This window comes from Halictus rubicundus, chromosome 7 (assembly GCF_050948215.1).
Source record: "Halictus rubicundus isolate RS-2024b chromosome 7, iyHalRubi1_principal, whole genome shotgun sequence".
NCBI classification, from domain to species: domain Eukaryota; kingdom Metazoa; phylum Arthropoda; class Insecta; order Hymenoptera; family Halictidae; genus Halictus; species Halictus rubicundus.
In genome coordinates this window covers 6,750,658-6,768,194 of record NC_135155.1, presented here as the reverse complement: position 1 = coordinate 6,768,194, position 17,537 = coordinate 6,750,658, and the positions used below count along the sequence as shown (strand labels likewise).

Below are 17,537 nucleotides of genomic sequence, written 5' to 3'. Positions count from 1 at the left end.
TGAATGCTCGCTAACTAACGACCGTGCAGTTGCCCCGAAAAGCCTCCGTATTGCTGCTTTGTGCTCGCAACCGTGCGTACAACACGCTCGCCTCTTCTATCTTCCTTTTCTCTCTCCCTCGCTCTTGGACGATACCGTGTGCGCCGGCACGCGTGTGTGTCTCTCGTTTAGTATCATATTCTCTCTGTCTGTTCCGCGGCGGTGTACACTATACTTGGCCTCGGGAGGGTGTGTCACCGTAACGACTAAAAAGGATACTGATATATCGCCGCGCTGACAGCTTTACGAATGATCGGACTGTCGCCTTGTTATCTTCGCTGATACAGTCGACGCCCCCGATGGACCACCCTTGTAATATTTTTTCCAGATGTCGCGGAATAACCGAGACGGTTCTGCCCGTGCTGCCGGAGGAATGATTGGGAGATTAGGCGAGCGATGGAGTTATACGTTAGGGTGGCGAGGAAGGTGGATTACGGGCGTTTCTGGGGATGATAGTGGAATTTGAACCGGTCGAAGTTGAAGTTAACTTACACGTGATTAGAAATATTTCTGATTATTGGGACGTTGCGTTTTTTATTCGGAATTGTCGAGATTTCTTTTTTCTTTTTTTTTTTGGTGGTTTTTGTTGATTTGGTTTAATCGGTTTTGTTACTTGCAGGGCATTTTACTTTCTAATATTTCTTTTAATTTTTCTTTTATTTATGTTCATGTCTTGTGTGTGTGTTTGTGTTGTGTTTCCTAAATCGAGGTATAATTGAACAGGGGGTGATTTTACATGAACGAACAAGTCGGAAGAAAAAATTGAAACTTTTGTTTAGAAGACGCTCCGTTCTTAGGAAAATTTCGTTTGAATGGTCGTTTCGATATCGAGTGCATCACTGTCTGGAATAAGTAGTATTGGACGGTTACGGTCAGACAGTATTCTTGATCCTGTGGACTACGTGCGCATGGTACACGAGATGGACGAGTTTTCACATTTGATTTTGACGAAAGTGAAGTGTCATATGAAGGAATATATAATTGATAGGAACATCATTAAAAAATAAATCCATTAGCTTCGTTCGGAAAGCAAAATTCCTTTGAAAGAATCCTTTTCGGTTCTCGAAACCCTTAACCCTTTACGATCTGAAGTGTTTTCTCTCTTTTATCGCAGAACTGGCTTTAATAATTCGAATTGTAATATTATTATATTATATATTATATTATATTTATTATATTATATTATATAAAAATTATAATATAATTCGGTTACATTACAGTAACACTAGATTGCCGGATGAAAAAGAAAGTATCTGGTCAGTTAGTGATTCCCTCTGACAGATTGGTGGTAGTGTATGATAATGAGGGCGATCAGATACCTACCTTCATAATTCTATTAAAAACTAACATATGTTTAAAAAAAAATGATTTATGTTTTTCTATATATATAGCAATGAAATCGTGAATGAGTCAAATTGACTTGCTCCGGCAATCTAGTGTTAAAACAGCTGGGGAATACTACAACTAAGTTGTGACATTATTGCTGAATCCATTGTAAACCAGTAAAATAAGTGACTATTGAAAGAAAGGGGTTGAAGCACCCCCTAAATTCTAAATAATCGCAGAATTGTATCGCGGACCCAATAAAATCTCCGGTCACGAGCAATAAATAAAACGAACCCTCAGCCTGCGGACACCTCGGGGCATTTTTCCGCAGCAAATCCGATACTTATTTTCCGTCCCATTTCGAACGCAACAATAACATCGGGAACAAAGTCCGGAGTTACCCTCAAAAGCGGAAAGTTACCGTTCCGCGCGAAAATAACCCCGTTCCGTTTCGCTGGACGGAGCCCGTCGCGCTGTCCCGGGAGTCAGCGAAGGGGCGGTTGGGAAACGCGCGGGGTTGAAACACGGAGGGGTTCTCGACGATGCAGAATGGTCACGTAATTCTCGCGAAATTATTCCGCTCAGCCTGACGACTCGCGGGGACCGCTCCTCTCGAAACATTATATTTCCACTCGAAGTTCCGAACTCTCCGGGCTCTCTCGCGGTTGTTTGCGAGAGCGCGTCGGTAAATTATCGCCAGCCGTCGCGAGAGGGTTGCGCTGGGGGGAGGGGAAGAGGGTGGGGGTTGGTTGGACGAGAACACAAAACGACGCCGCTTCGCCTTTTCCCGGTCGAAAGTTCGCCGTCGAACCGGCACGGACAAACGTCTTCATCAGCGATCTTAACGAGACATCTCCCCGGACTTAATTACCTTCCTCGACGTTCCCGAGCTTTTTTCCGGTCCCCGCCGCTGCTCTCGTTCTTCACGCTTCGTTTCGCCTCTCCCCCACCCCCCGCTCCTCCCACCGCGACAAAACGGAAACCCCCCGTCGCGCTATTGATCCGCCGATTGATCTCTGGAAATTGAACGCGGCTCGCGCCTTTGCCCCGGAGGCTAATGGATCCACGGAGCTGGTCGAGGCTACTGTTCCCGAAGCCCTTTATCTGGACGCTCCGGTGCGCGGAACGCTGTGTTTCGTGTGTTTGCGCCTTGGTCTTTGTGCTGTTCGTCGCAGACTGTAATAGCCTCTCCGGGGGATGACGAATCTCGTTGTGCGCGATGACCGACGCTGGCCCACAATGCGACTAATGCTGTTTGAGATCGACAGTCTTTGTGCTGCTGTGACCCTTTATGGGTCAGCCTGGTCTGCTGGGGTGTTTTTGTGGTATCGTAAGGTGTGCGAGTCAGTCTTGTCGATTGTCAGTGATACGGAGTCAGGAACTATCTGTATACACTGATTTCTCTATATATGTCGCCGAGGCTTCGATGATAAACGTCGCTGAATTATCCCCACTACCGCGGGGTGTACCCCATGAGGGGCCTCGAAGCTCGAGAGGCCTCGGACGCCTCGGTTACGTCTCCTGGATGATATATGTCACTGGTAAGACCCGTGTTGTTGACATATATCGAGAATTCACTGTACTCTGATGGCAACTTCTTGTGAAATAATTAGCACTGTCGCATAATGTGCACCGTTTTATTGAAATAGACCTGCAGGAAACGAGTACTACAAAATTTTCTCAAGGAAATATTTCTGTAACATCACAAAATTGTAAAAGAAAGAATTCTGAAATCCGTCATTTTGACGAACTCGATGGTCCTAGTGTTAAAGATCGCGTGAAAACGATTTTCTGTTAAAGCGATTAGCCTGTTTCGCCCAGTGAAATTGCAGAAACAATACGTCAGCATAGAATAACGATTTTCCTTGTATCAGCAGAAGCTTCTTCTATGTCTGGATTGAAGCAGACCTAATTCTCGGGCCTATTGACACGAGGTCAGCGAGACATGGGAACGTCACCGGAAGGCACTTTAGCGTGGCCGGTGTCGGTAACAATGCGAATCGATCGAGGACCGATATCGACGAATTGGCGTCCGCGGACGGATACATCCGGCAGAGTTTGTTAGTCCCTCGCGCCCAATCTGTCACGCGGCGCCGCGACGCGACGCGACGCGACGTTGCCATGTGTACGCCATAACTCTTCGGCCCTTATGTACACACCTATGTACACACCTTCGCCGCACGACTTCCATCTCCGGGCGGCCTTGCTCGTCCCGCAACCCCTTGTCGCTCTCTTTGCCCTGTGTATCTCTCCTTCACGAGTCCGCGAGGGTTGTTGCTACCCTCTGCAGGTCAGCGTGTTTATTTCGAGACCGGATCGACGGGGTTAACGGGGAACAACGCTGTCACCGCTCGAGGAATCGATCTGTTTTCCTTGAGTAATTTTAGAGCATCGACTTTTGAGTATACGGCCCCAAAATAGTAAACGGACATTCGTTCGCGGTCCGTAGAATTTAGTTTCGCTGGCTTTTTCTTACCCTTCCAGAGTTAGATCAATTTTAACCCCCATACGCCCCACAGAAATAGTTGCGTAAAAGATTTCTGCTTGTTGATGAGGTCTCGTGTTCGAATAACCACGTTTCTTGTTTTGTGGGTTAAAGCAAGAAAATATATTTAATTCAATAAAGATAATAACAGTATAACAGAAGATTAATTTGTGATGCACTTAATATAGCTTATGATTGCACAGTTATCTTTGGATATGCTTTTTCAGACTTGCTCTCCGTTTGAGAACAATAGAGCCGACCATGCGGGTGAAGAACAGACAGACAGCGACATACAGCGTACTTCGCACACCAGAGCGGACCCTGCAGAGCAGGCATACCAACGCACAGACACGCTACAGACACAATCATACCAACATACAGATACGCTACAGACACAATCATACCAACATACAGATACAGAGTTTGTACATAATGAAAAGTGATTAACAGTTCTCAACACTCCTCCTTAATCAGTTTTCGCCGCAAATCCTCAAAAACCCTTCGAGTTAGTGGTTTCGTCAATATGTCGGCAAGCTGATCCGAGCTTTTGACATGCTTCAGCTCAATTGTCCTTCCGATATGTTCCTGAACGAACTTTCTCGGAATATCAATGTGCTTCTTGCCCTTCGTTACCTTCCCTTCATGGGTGTTGTGTAACATGTGGATGGCAGACTGATTGTCCACATGCAAGACGGTCGGCCTGTGAGAGTCCAGGATCCGAAGTTCTCCTCCGAGACGTCGAATCCAGCAAATCTCATCTATTGATGATACAGCTGCCCTGTACTCAGCTTCGGCCGTTGAGGTTGCCACAAGACGCTGCTTCTGCGTGTACCATACGATTGGGCCTCCCCGCATGATGAGACCCCCACTTGTCGAGTGCCCAGTACGTGCGTCTCCTCCGTAGTCGGAGTCCGCATAGGCCACTAGTGTTTTGCCTCCGTCGAAAAATATTCCGTAATGTGTGGTCCCCTTCAGGTACTGAAAAATACGTTTTATCATTCGCCAGTGACTTACCATGGGTTGGCGATTGAACCTGCTGAGATAATTGACCGCAAATGTGATGTCCGGACGAGAGATAGTAGCTAGGTAGAGTAGACTCCCCACAGCTTCCTGATATGGTCCAATGTTTTCTAGTGGTTGATCGTTTACGAATTTTTCCTCATCTGTTACCATTCCTCGCTCCATCGGTGTTGAGGATGGATTTGACGTGTCAAATTTAAATCGTTCCACTATTTTTTCTGTATATCGAGGTTGGCTTACAAAGATTCCACGAGGACTATTTTTAATCTGCATTCCTAAATAGGATATGTCATTCGGGAATACTCTGTCAAATGTCATCTCGAATTCCCTTTTCAGTTGATCCAGAATCTGCAGTATGGCTTTCTTGTTTGTTCCTGCAACAAGACCATCATCTACAAATAAGGCTATTATAATACTTCGGCCTTTGTTATAATATATGCACGGATCGTCATCCGTGTTGATGAAGTCAAGTCTCTGTAGAGATTTGGAAAATTTTGCATTCCAATTTTTAGGTGCCTGCTTCAGACCATAGAGGCTCTTTTTTAACCTGCAGACACGATTTGTACCATCATTGAATCCCTCAGGCTGATGCATGAAAATCTCCTCCTCCAGATCACCATACAAAAATGCAGTCTTGACATCAAATGTTATGATCTTCATTCTTTCAGACGCTGCTAAACTAAGAATTAATCGAATTGATGCGTGACGTGCAACTGGACTGAAGGTCTCGAAGTAGTTTACTCCTTCCTTCTGTTGGAAACCCCTGACGACGAGTCTGGCCTTGAATCGACCTTCTTGTTTTCTTCGTAGCACCCAGCGACAAGTTAATGGCTTTGCATGGCATGGTGCCTCTACCAAGTCCCATGTCTTCATTTTTGTCAATGACTCGAACTCGTCCGCCATAGCCTCGCGCCAGTTTTTGTCTTTTAGTGCCTCGGCAGTAGATATGTCCTCGACCTCACCTATCATGGCCATATCAGCACTATTCGTTCCACGAAAGCGATTGCAGACGTAATCGAGTAATCTGACTGGCGTTTTCAGGATTTGACGATCACGTAACACGCGTTGTACAGGATGACTCGTGTTTGAAACGGTAGACGAATTGTTCACCTCCATAGGTGTGTCAGAACTTGTTTCATCGGCTGATCGATAGTCATCTTCGCTGTTGATGTCAGAATCTTCTGATTCTGTATTTTCAGATTGTGGTCTTAAACTGTTATATTCATTTATATTTAGAGAAGTTTCAATTTTCGTACTTGTATCTTCTGTACCTCTTGTCTTTTCATTGAAGATTACGTTGTCTGAGCTAATAACGCAGCGTTCGGAGTCCACGTATACTCTGTAGCTCGAGGAATCGAGATTATATCCGACGAAGATTCCTTTTTGTGATTTTCTTTGCGTCTTTGCCCGTTTATGATTTGGAATTAGGACGTAGCATTCGCATCCAAATCCTCTTAGCTTGTTAATATCCATTTTCCGTCCAAACCATAATTCCGCAGGACTCTTGTCCTTTACTGAACTCGTACCAGTTTGATTTAGAGTAAATACAGCATAGTTGATAGCCTCGGCCCATAGGCTTTCACGAAGTCCTTGATTATGAATGGCAGACCGGGCTGCTTCTACCACCGTTCGCATTTCTCTTTCAATTCTGCCATTCTGTTCAGGAGTATATGCATTTGATTTTACATGACGTACTCCAAGCTCCTCTAATAGTTTCTCAGTGGTCACATTTTTAATTTCTGTCCCATTATCTGACTTGAGACACTTGACGTTTCTGCCAAACTGATTTTCAGCCAATTTTAAGAACGTTTTCAGTCTCGATGCAGCTTCATCTTTGGTTTTCAGGAAATAAACAGTGCGGAAGTGTGAGAAATCATCCTTGAATAGTAGAAAATATTTAGCTCCTCCCAATGATAAAACGTTCATTTCACATAGGTCTACGTGAATTTCGTCCAAAAGGTCTGTAGCGACTTTTGGATTTCTTGGATGAGGAACACGGTGTTGCTTTCCATATATGCACCCTGTGCATGTGTAGTTATCCCAGTCATCTGTATATTTAATACCATGTCTTTTTAATATATCTCTGACATACCTGATATTTTGATGAGCCAGTTTCTCATGCCACATCCTGATAGATGTATTTATCAGACACTTGTTAGGCTCCTCCTGACGAAACATCATTTGGTATAGTTTTCCATTTCGTTTAGCAATTGCTACAGTTTCCTTTGTGTCCAGTGTTTCAAAGACAGACTGGTCTGCATTTGCAGTTTGTACATAACCTTTATCTAGCATTTGTGTGACAGAAAAAAGATTAAAGGTTAGTTTTGGTACATAGAGAACATTCTTCAAGGCAATTTTACACCAATCCGTTCCATTGAACGCTTCCAGTTGTATATCGCCAACTTCAACACCTTCCAGTTCCGCACCGTCACCAATCGTAACCATGATTGGTTGTTTGAGCTTGACGGAGTTTGTCATCCAGTCTGCTCTAGATGTCATGTGTTGCGTAGCAGCACAGTCCTGATACCATTCTGTATTGCACTCGGTCCTGGAGTTTTTGCTGTTCAATTCTGCTGTCGTTAGGCCTACGGTGATAAAAGCTCGGCGGTCTGACTTCCTAGAATCACTTTGACTAGATTTAAAATACTTTTCACCAGTGTTTTTGACGTTGGTGTTCTTTGGACATTCTTTGGCGAAATGACCTTTTTGATTGCAGACTTTACAAGGGTAATTGTTTTTGCAGTATGCAGTATATTTGGCGCATGGCTTGTTTTTGCAATATTTCTTGACATGACCCTTCATTCCACACTTAAAACATTCAACAGGTGTGTTTTCTTGTGAATTTGACCTCCAAGACGTCCTACTAGAGTTTGAGATCAGAGCATTTGAAGATTCGGGTTTCTTATCATTTTCAGTTTCGCTTAACCTATCTTCTTCCAGTCGCAGGCGTTCAATTAATTTGTCAAGGGTCTTTTCTGTTCCACTTACATTATCCCATGCAGTACGAAAGTGATGAAGTCTGGGTGGCAGTATTCCCAGAATTCTAGTCATCGTCCAAGTATCTCTTACTTCTTCGCCTTCAGCTGTCAAATCCTCTGCGTATTGCTGAATCGTGAGACAGTTTTCAACAGTTGATTTTGTGTCGTCATACTTGTAGCTGAAAAAACGTCTTTGCAGACCTTCAATTGTGAGATCAGACTTCTTTCCATAAATTATTTCCAGCTTGGTGAGCATTTGCTGTGCAGTCTTACAGTTTGCTATTTTTCTGGCTATAGTGCTACTCACGTTCAGACCGGTGAGTGTTTGGGCTTCAAGATCTTTCTTAATCCAGGTCTTTACCTCTGCATCATTGACTGGCTTATTTGGTTTCTCTTCCAAACCTGTTGCAACTGAGAATAAGTCCTTGGATCTCAGAGCTAGATTCAGCTTGAACCTCCAAGAAATATAATTAACTTCTCCTTGTGAATCTTCAGACAATACTTCCATATGCGATTTTATGGAATCCATTTTGTACGGTGTATACAATCAGACAGTATGTATCAGTTCAATACAGTCGTAAAGGGGCCCATAACCTGTTGATGAGGTCTCGTGTTCGAATAACCACGTTTCTTGTTTTGTGGGTTAAAGCAAGAAAATATATTTAATTCAATAAAGATAATAACAGTATAACAGAAGATTAATTTGTGATGCACTTAATATAGCTTATGATTGCACAGTTATCTTTGGATATGCTTTTTCAGACTTGCTCTCCGTTTGAGAACAATAGAGCCGACCATGCGGGTGAAGAACAGACAGACAGCGACATACAGCGTACTTCGCACACCAGAGCGGACCCTGCAGAGCAGGCATACCAACGCACAGACACGCTACAGACACAATCATACCAACATACAGATACGCTACAGACACAATCATACCAACATACAGATACAGAGTTTGTACATAATGAAAAGTGATTAACAGTTCTCAACACTGCTTTACAATTTAAATCAACGAGCCATGTTTCGTAACGTCATATTTTAATTCTTTTTTTGTTCTTAATAATTGTAATCAGTCGAAAATGATAAGTGTTCCGAAATTCTTTAAACATTTTCACTGTTCCTCATTTGATCTACAAATGCATGAAATCCGCGGTCTAGTAATTACTGTCCGTGTACAACTGTACTAAATATATTCCAGATTCTTTAGTTAACTATATCACATCCAGAAGAAGCAATTATTAATAATTATATAATAATATTAAATTATTATATTATTGAATACCTTTTAAATACCTCTCACTGGGTTGCACAAACACGGATCGAGGGTTAAGAAAGCCGGAAGAAAAACAGGAGGGGATGGTCGGCGTGCCAGAGGTTCGGTGGTTCCTTTCCCCCATGGATAAGGGTGTACCGCCCCTTCCTCCCCCCGGAAACGGGGGATGAAACGTAGGTGTGAAATCGAAGCATGAGAGTCGAAGGCGGCGAGTGCGGCCCGGAGAAATAGAAGTCGAAGATGGACGCGGTTTATCTCGCACCTGGGCTCCTTCCAATTAAGAGGGAGTAGCCCGAGGGTGTATGAGCGGCTTTTAACCGTGGAAAATGGGGGAGGTGGTTCTCTCCTCCGATTAGAAGATTGGAGAATTCGCGGAGGTTCCGTCCACGATCCGATCCGTGCGGAACAGCTTCTCTCTCTTTTGATTAAATCTTTTTCCGCCGCAGCCCCTCAGGGATGATGCACCCGCCGGGAAAACGATATTTTATCGGATGCTAATTTTGTGGTTAATCGCCGGCCAGATTATAGGGGGCAGCACGGATTGCACCGGGGAGATATTCGTGGTTACACAGGCTCTCGATCTTTTATGTACAAAAAATTATAATGCACTGCGATTGCCCGGCAACACGCTAGAAAAATTATCGGCGTTTTGCGTTGGACGCGAACGGCGCGAAAGAAGGCTTTTATAACTACCAGTCACGCTAATTCTTTCCGCGGACGTTGTTCTCGGGGCTCCCGAGCGGGGCGTTTGAATGCAGCGCGTTCGGAGATTTATTGGAATTTGCTGTTCACAGATCGATCGATAAGAAAACGTTTTGTCTCTTTGTGAAAATGTGTGTTCTACAAAGATTATTTGCAACTGTTCATACACTGCTGAGGTTGTGGGAAGTTGAACGAGAATATATTTTCGTCGTTCAATCATTTCAGTAAGTCGATAATGTAGTGTACTCAAATGTTTCCACAATCTTCTACCTTATCTATTCACTTTTGTCATAAATAGGTTTCATGCATGTAAGACAAAAATGGGCAAACACAATTCAAGCACCAGCGTATTGGTTCTAGCTTAGTAAAATAATTAAAAGAAGAAAGAAATTTTTATTTGGCTCCTGTGGCTTGCAATCAATGCTCATATTTTTTACTTTCTCAGTCTGCTAATGATCGAACGGTGGATAAAGATTAATGCTGACTGATCATCCAGTGTCGCCAAGTGATGCCCATTTGGGTATCTGTTCCCTCTCCTCCTGTTGCCCTTCCACTATCCCATTCCCCCACCATGATCATGCTCCAACGTCCCCCACTAAAGCCGTAGACCGGTCACGTGACGTGCCGCGTGGTGCCGCACGCGACGCTTGGTGCCCCACTCAATCGCCGTCGCGCATGCGCAACGCGTCACATATTATTCTGGTCATCGGAGAGGGGGGGTACATTGTACTCCCCTCGATTTTCTCGACCTGGCGACACTGTGATCATCACAGTAGTTCACTTAACTTTCGGCATAGATCGCCTTAAATATATAAATACCGACCATTCAGAGCAAGAACGAAAAAATTTGGTACTCAGTGGGTTAACAGGACTCCGGTAGGTAAAGTATCAATGTCGATATACACGGTGTCCCGGGTTTTAATGAACAAATTTGGGGAGCACATCCTACAAGTGGAAATAAGAAGAAAATGTTATTTGAAGTTTGCTCAGAAACGCTTTATTACAAAGTTACGAAGAAATAAAGTTAGAATTGATGACGGTGGATTTTACTTTACTGAACATTGAAAGGTCGAACATGTTTGTTAGATTATTTCAAAATGTCGTCATTGGGCGCAAACATCGATCAGCTTGACATCGATTTTTTACGGTGCTTATTCGAGAATAAATCTCTTCCGTATTTTGTTGCATTTCAGCAACGGAGATATTGATCCTTTAATTCCTCACACGAAGAATCCGCCGTCGTAAATTCTAACGTTATTTGCTTATAACTTTCTAATAAAGCGTTTCTGAGCAAACTTCAAATAACGTTTCTTTCTCATTTCCACTTGTAGGATATGCTCCCCAAGTGTGACCATTAAAACCCGGGACACCCTGTAGTGAAGCAGAACTGATCTGTAAGCAGTAAAGTAACCCAAAAGATTTTTTCAACCAATTTAAGTCTTCCCCAGCAAATGAGCCTCACAGAGAAAATTATTCTTATTTCCGATCATTCGCTTATGAGGAAAGGGTATCATCAGCCCTTTTATTTTTGAAGCAGAAACCAAGTCCAGCCCTCGCCACTCGAAACACAGTGTCGGCGGACCGGAAGCGGGTAAATACCCGGTCACTCGTCGTTTTGCGTAGGGCTCTTGCTCGGGTATGCAGCACCGCGTCGCAGCCGTGGTTAATTTCGTCTGGCTAGGTGTCTAGCGGTAGAAGAGAGTGAGGCAGAGAGAGAGAGAGAGAGAGAGAGAGAGAGAGAGAGAGAGAGAGTGAGAGAGAGACGTAACCGGTTGATAATATCGTGTGCGTGCATTTGTACGGTGGCCGATGCCAAGACGGAATCTCCGTCGCCGTCGTTGCGGCATGCGAGCCGCTCGGACGAGAGGGAACGATGAAACGACAATTACGTTGAAATAGTGCTTCCGCCAGGAGGAGCGCCAATGCCCTCCGCCCCCACATCGGCGTCCAGTTGCGGACCGGTATGCGTGTCTCTCGTCTCTCGTATCTCTCGAGCAGGACGAAACGAACCTCTTTCCACGTTTCTCCGTTTCTCCGCGGAAGAGATATCCTTGCCGACGCTAATGAGAGGGCTCGGGGTTCGAATTGATTTACGCGACGCCCCGGCCGGAATTAGCGTCGGGACGACGCGTTTCCGCTCGGGAAAACGGTTTCCGGGGACACCGCGCTTTCAACGGGTTCTTGTTATCAATTTCGGGACCCGACGGCGATTGAAAGATTCATTGGCTCGCGCCCTAACGAGAGAATTGACGGTCACCTTCGGCTTCCGGCATTTTAAAATGGAGCCACGTGGTTCGAAGATTCTTTAAATGGTTTATAGACTGCGGAATTTTATGCATTTTTAGCCAACCGGTGACGGTAATTTCGTATAGTGAATTCAACCTTGGTTGTTTATGTCTATTCGAAAAATTTCACTTTTGAATCTTTTCGAAGGTGGTGGAACATTTTTCCGAATTTGTAACATTGTTGTGTTTTATTGATAATGGTAGCAAAGTAATAGTAATTCAACGCTTTGAACTTTTTGACATTTTGAGTGCAGCGTCTCCCAGAAGGGTTGTTTATTGTTGCCCGAAAGTGAATATTTTTTGTATGCTAAATCTGGTCGTGATCCGCAAAATGTAAGAAGGTTGAAAGAGTACTCTTAGTATCATACATCTGCGCAATTTTTTATTTCATTAAATAAGTTATTTTGGTTTTATGGAATTTCAGAGGTTGCTGGGTTGGCAGTCCGAGTGTTAATGGGTATGTAGTTTTCTTTGACAATGTAGTCGTGATTAACCCTAGCGTTCTGCAAGCTTAGACACCCCTCCCAACGAATACTAATTATTGGTTTGTACTTCGGTACCGTTCTTGAAATCGCTATTTGCAAGAAAGTTTGACGCGAATAAAAATAGTTGGTAATGCAGAGAGAGACACAGAATTGCAAAGAGGACGAGAACCTGGAACTTCCCCCTGCTGCAGTATTCCCGAGTTTAAACTCATAAAGCAGAGGAGCATGAGTTTTTAACTTTTCGCTATCCATCTTTAACTTCGCATAAACGACGGAATGCTGGAACAATTGAAAGCTGCACATCGTGTATATCACCGAACGTAACTTTCTGTTGATACTAACTTTATGTGTTACACGTGCGAATTACTGGCTGAAATGCGACGTCGGTTCATTGTTAAGATGGAAACTGCAGGAACTTCTTCTGGGAGCTAATACAATTGTCAGCTCGATGGATACAATTAAGAGCATTCCATTTAACTCTCAAATATGATTTTCCAAACTTCATTTGTCGTATCAGTTTGGAACAGTCCATCAATATTTGCAAGAAATTTGTCATCGCTTTTAGAATCGCTGTTTCGAGAACATTCGGTGTCGGTAGAAAAATTGACCTTATGCTATTGAAGAAAAATGTTACAAATAAAAATTAATAATGTTGGTACAAGACCCGAACGGAATGATCTGTTTCTCGTGAAAAATATACTTAAATTTTTCAAGCTGTTAAGTAAATTCATTACAGTGATTTGTGTATATATGTCGCCAAGGCCTGGATGATAAACGTCGTAGAACTATCCCCACTACCGCGGTATACTCAGTGAGGGTCCACGAAGCTCGAGAAAACATAACACGGCTCGGGTATGTCTCCTGGACGATACATGTCGCCGGCAAGACCCGTGTTGATGACATGTATCGAGAATTCGCTGTACTCTTGTAAATTCGACTGGAAAATCTTAACGGCCCCTTTTTGAAGTATTGTACTTTTGATTTATGCAACAAGAAATCGATTTTTTGAGCCTGTTCCACGGGAATCCTCCTTTAAACTATCACACTAATTTCACAGCAACGAATCGGCCACTATTTCAGTGTTACGATCCCTCTGACAGAATAAAATGTTTCCGGAGCAGTTTCAAAAGAATTCCCACCGTTCGATATGCATTTTTATTATCGACGGAGAGAAATGTCCGCCTTCGTAACGGAGACAGTGTTTATTGTTTCCGAGTTTGTCGCTGACGGTGCGCCGCGCCGGAGAAAAAATGGCACCGATCCGTTGGGAAGCTTATTTCGAGATATCCAGGATAAGTTCTCGGGGGAAAAAAAGAAAAAACTGTAAAGTACATGTTCGGATAAAATATTGCCCGCGGATAGATTTGCAACGGATCGAGCGGGGTTTTCCAGGTGTCATAAATCTTGCTCGAGCCGCTCGCGCGCAGTTTGAGGGCAATAAATAGGAAGGATCCGCGCGGTCCGCCGGAGTTTAAAGGATTTCTTTTGTGCTTGTCAATACGAGGCTTTAAAAAAAGGGTGATTTAACAACGGCCGGGATCGTTGCGTTCCGCGTTTAGCGCCCAAGCAAAATGGAAATGAAATACACATCCCGCGAAACCGACCGTGCGTACGCGAAAATCGCAAATTTGTTGAAAAAGCGGATAATCACCCCGTCAGTAAATTCGACACGTTTCCCAAACATTCTACATTTTCACGAATTCGTTCTTGCTCTTCGATGTATTTACAAGGAAATCGATGAAATGAATTTTTCACGTTGAAAATCCATCCACACTTTACCGGCAATATATTTCGATCAAAATTTGCTGCTACTGTTATTCGTATTTGCTTTGCCAAAATATTCACTTAAATGGTTCACAGTTCCTGTTTACACCTGTATGCATATATTTATTAAAGTCGAACATTTCTACATTTCATACAGCTTTTTATTTTTATAAAAGCTCTGAAGTGTTCACGGGAATAAATGAAATTCGTTTTGTAGGAGCGGAAAATGGAACTCCATTTTAGCAAAAATGTGTTTCATAATTCGCTGCTTCTTTAGTTGTGCCGTTGGACTATTGTTAAATTACGGGTCCGTTTAAATGGCGCACAGGTTCAGTCTACAAATACGCGTATCAAACTTGTTGAAATTGAACGTGATTGTTTTGCATCGTTCAATGAAAATCGATGTTTCGTGCACATGCTCGGAAAGCGGTTAAAAATTCGTGGAAATAAATAACGGTTATTTCGAGGGTAAAGAAAACATTGTCCCACATAATTCTATCAAAAAGACGTTTTTTGTCAATGCATTCATTCAGTGTAGAATTTTTTTAATTTTATACGAAAGTATAATAGTTACGCAATTTCCAAGTTTCTAATTAAGGTGTTTCACTATTCCCTGTGACAAAGGAGATTTATTTTCGGGATGAAATATTAGCCTGCCATTTTGTTTCACCAGAAGTATATTTCAATCCGTTGGTTCTTCGATCGGTGCTCATGCATCTTTTGGAAAAGGGTGAATTCCTCGGTTCTCAAAGCCCGCTGAAATAGCAATTTAAACGGTTCACCATTGCGGCCATGTGTTTCGCTCGATCATGCCTGGCGTAAACTAATTTTACCAGGCACCATAAGTGTCACGATCACGCCTGCCTCCCCCATAGCTCGCGACCAACTCGAAAATCACTTGATCCAGCGAGCTTTTACTCCAACTTCCGACCACGGATTCCAACCCCATCCTGTTCTGAACTGGTGCCCAGCAGCGTGTTTATCTATTTATAGTCGAGAGTAGCTTTCTTCTGTGTCACGAGCCATTCATTCCGACCGGTGATCGATGGAGGGAGAGAGAAGGGCTCGATGATAATTTAGTGGCTAAAACGCCAGTCGTTATTCAACTTGTTAAGGCTGTCGTGATCTGTTGACAATACTGTGGCTCAGCCCCTTTTCCAAACCCGTCGCGCCTACGGTGAGCTCGTCATTTTCTGTAATGATAACAAAACATTCCCCGCTGGTCCCAGTATCATAAAATAGTGCAATTAACAACAGCTGAAGAGTATACAATTTTCAGCCCGAGACGTTTATTTACGAACTTATTTACGAATTAATTTCTTTATGCTGATACGACAATGTAAATATAGTAGAATTTTCGTAAATGCACTTTTACGATTTTTATAAAAGATTATGCTTTTAATATTGAAATGAAAGAAGTACCAATTTCAAGGTAGAATTTTTTTTATGTATTTGTTTGTTGTGCGAATTGTAAATAGAAAAATTTCGTTCGGATGATGTGTAAAGCAAAAACCTATAAATTATTTGTATGAATTATTTGAGAGTCTGAAAGGATTCTGTAATACACGAAGGTCATGGGGTTCGTCACGACCTTGGCTCCCATGTGACAATAACAAAATGAATGACCTTGATATTTCTCCCCTTTGGTTCCAGTCATGTTTTGCGTAGATATTTTGTGTTATAATTGACGATAAGGGGGATATTTGAGGTGTTCTAGTCGGACGGGACACCCTGTAGTTTGAGGGGGTGGGGCGCGGAATTTTCGCTCGGGAACGATGCTCGATCAACCGTGGTATTATTGGAGACAGCCAGGGGATGGAGGTCGACAAAATTGGGACATATGTAAACGCGATAAATTTATGGATTCGGGGATATCGGTATCCGCCGATGCCGGATTTAGGGGATGATTTTTGGGGATCAACCCGGCATATTTGAACCCGCCGTTGATGTATTCCGAGTAAGCGTTTCGATATTAAGTGGTTAAGTAGTTAAACAGTAAGACGATTGCTATTTTCCTTTCCCTGCATCTCGTTCTCACGAAATGTAAGAATTGTACAAGTTTTGTAAACTTGTTTAGAAGAAATGGAGTCATATAGGACTGTTCTCAATTTTTCTTAAACATTGTGAATTGAATCAGTATGACGTGTGTTTTTTAGTTTATTGTGCACTTGTAGCAGCTTACGTGATTTTTTTTTTTCGTTTTTAAAAAACATGTTCAGAAATAATTTTTCCAGTGGTTCTCTTCGTTCTCAAATGTCTTCCTCTAAAAAATGTGTCATGCGTGTGTTATATTACGGTCGTTAAATTAAAATGATAAACGCGAGAGTATAAATTCGACATTTAAAAATACGTAAAAATCAAAACACTCAATGTATAACGAAGTGTCAGTTTCCCGAATTATGTTCCTCTGAGTTTACAATGGCTACGCCATTATATTCACTGGCTATTCCGATGATTTCTGACACGAAACGTAAAAATATAAAACATGAACCAAAATTAAAATCGCTGCTTCAGTCTGTGCAACAGAGTCGTACAATGAACATGATCAAAATTTCAATCATAGGAGTTTGTGACAAATTTTACTTGACAGCGATTTCCTATAGAAAGTGTTCGACGTAATAATCGAGAACAGTAAGCTGAATCGAATAAAGAAGATAAGCAGATGAAGAGAAGACGAAACAAAGGAATCCGATAAGAAAATCCAAGGAAGATGAGACAAAGGCAAAGGCAAAACGAATCAACGGACATAAAAAGGGGACGGGACGAGTAAACGAACAAGAGACCCTGCCACGCAAATCCAACGTTGACCAAAGTGTCTCCGTGACAGACGAAGATTAAAGTTCCTCCAGGTTCGAATCAAAACAGTTCTTGCTTCGTCACGGACACGCTAATCCATTATTAGAGTAGACTAGGCAAGACGAAATTCAGTTAACCGAAGTAATAACTGTGATTGTGTGCGCTCCGTCGTGTTAGCCTCCATCTTGCGGCCAACGTGGTTGAGTGCCGGGGGAAATCAGACCCACTTTTCTTATCGTTTCGCATCGTGTTATTACCGACGGTCGCCGCGATTATCTTTAAAAGCAACCCGTGTGATCTCGTTGCTCGATTTTGGACTCGAGCTTCGCAAAACGTTTCACGAACACTTTGACCATTTCGCTCGGAATTTGCACGTCGTTT

At 42.9% G+C, this 17,537-nt stretch overlaps 1 protein-coding gene across 6 annotated transcripts in view; it reads left to right on the top strand.

The window, feature by feature from the left end:
• Window positions 1-17,537, top strand: part of Ten-a (Teneurin-a transmembrane protein) — a 1,070,822-nt gene that overhangs the window by 947,697 nt on the left and 105,588 nt on the right. For 4 of the 6 annotated variants that reach the window (XM_076790527.1, XM_076790526.1, XM_076790525.1 and 1 more), the window contains one exon: window positions 12,536-12,568. The exons of the other annotated variants lie outside the window; for them this stretch is intronic. In XM_076790527.1, the coding sequence (XP_076646642.1) occupies window positions 12,536-12,568 (33 nt within the window). The remainder of the gene's footprint in view (window positions 1-12,535; window positions 12,569-17,537) is intronic. 6 annotated transcript variants of the gene reach the window in all.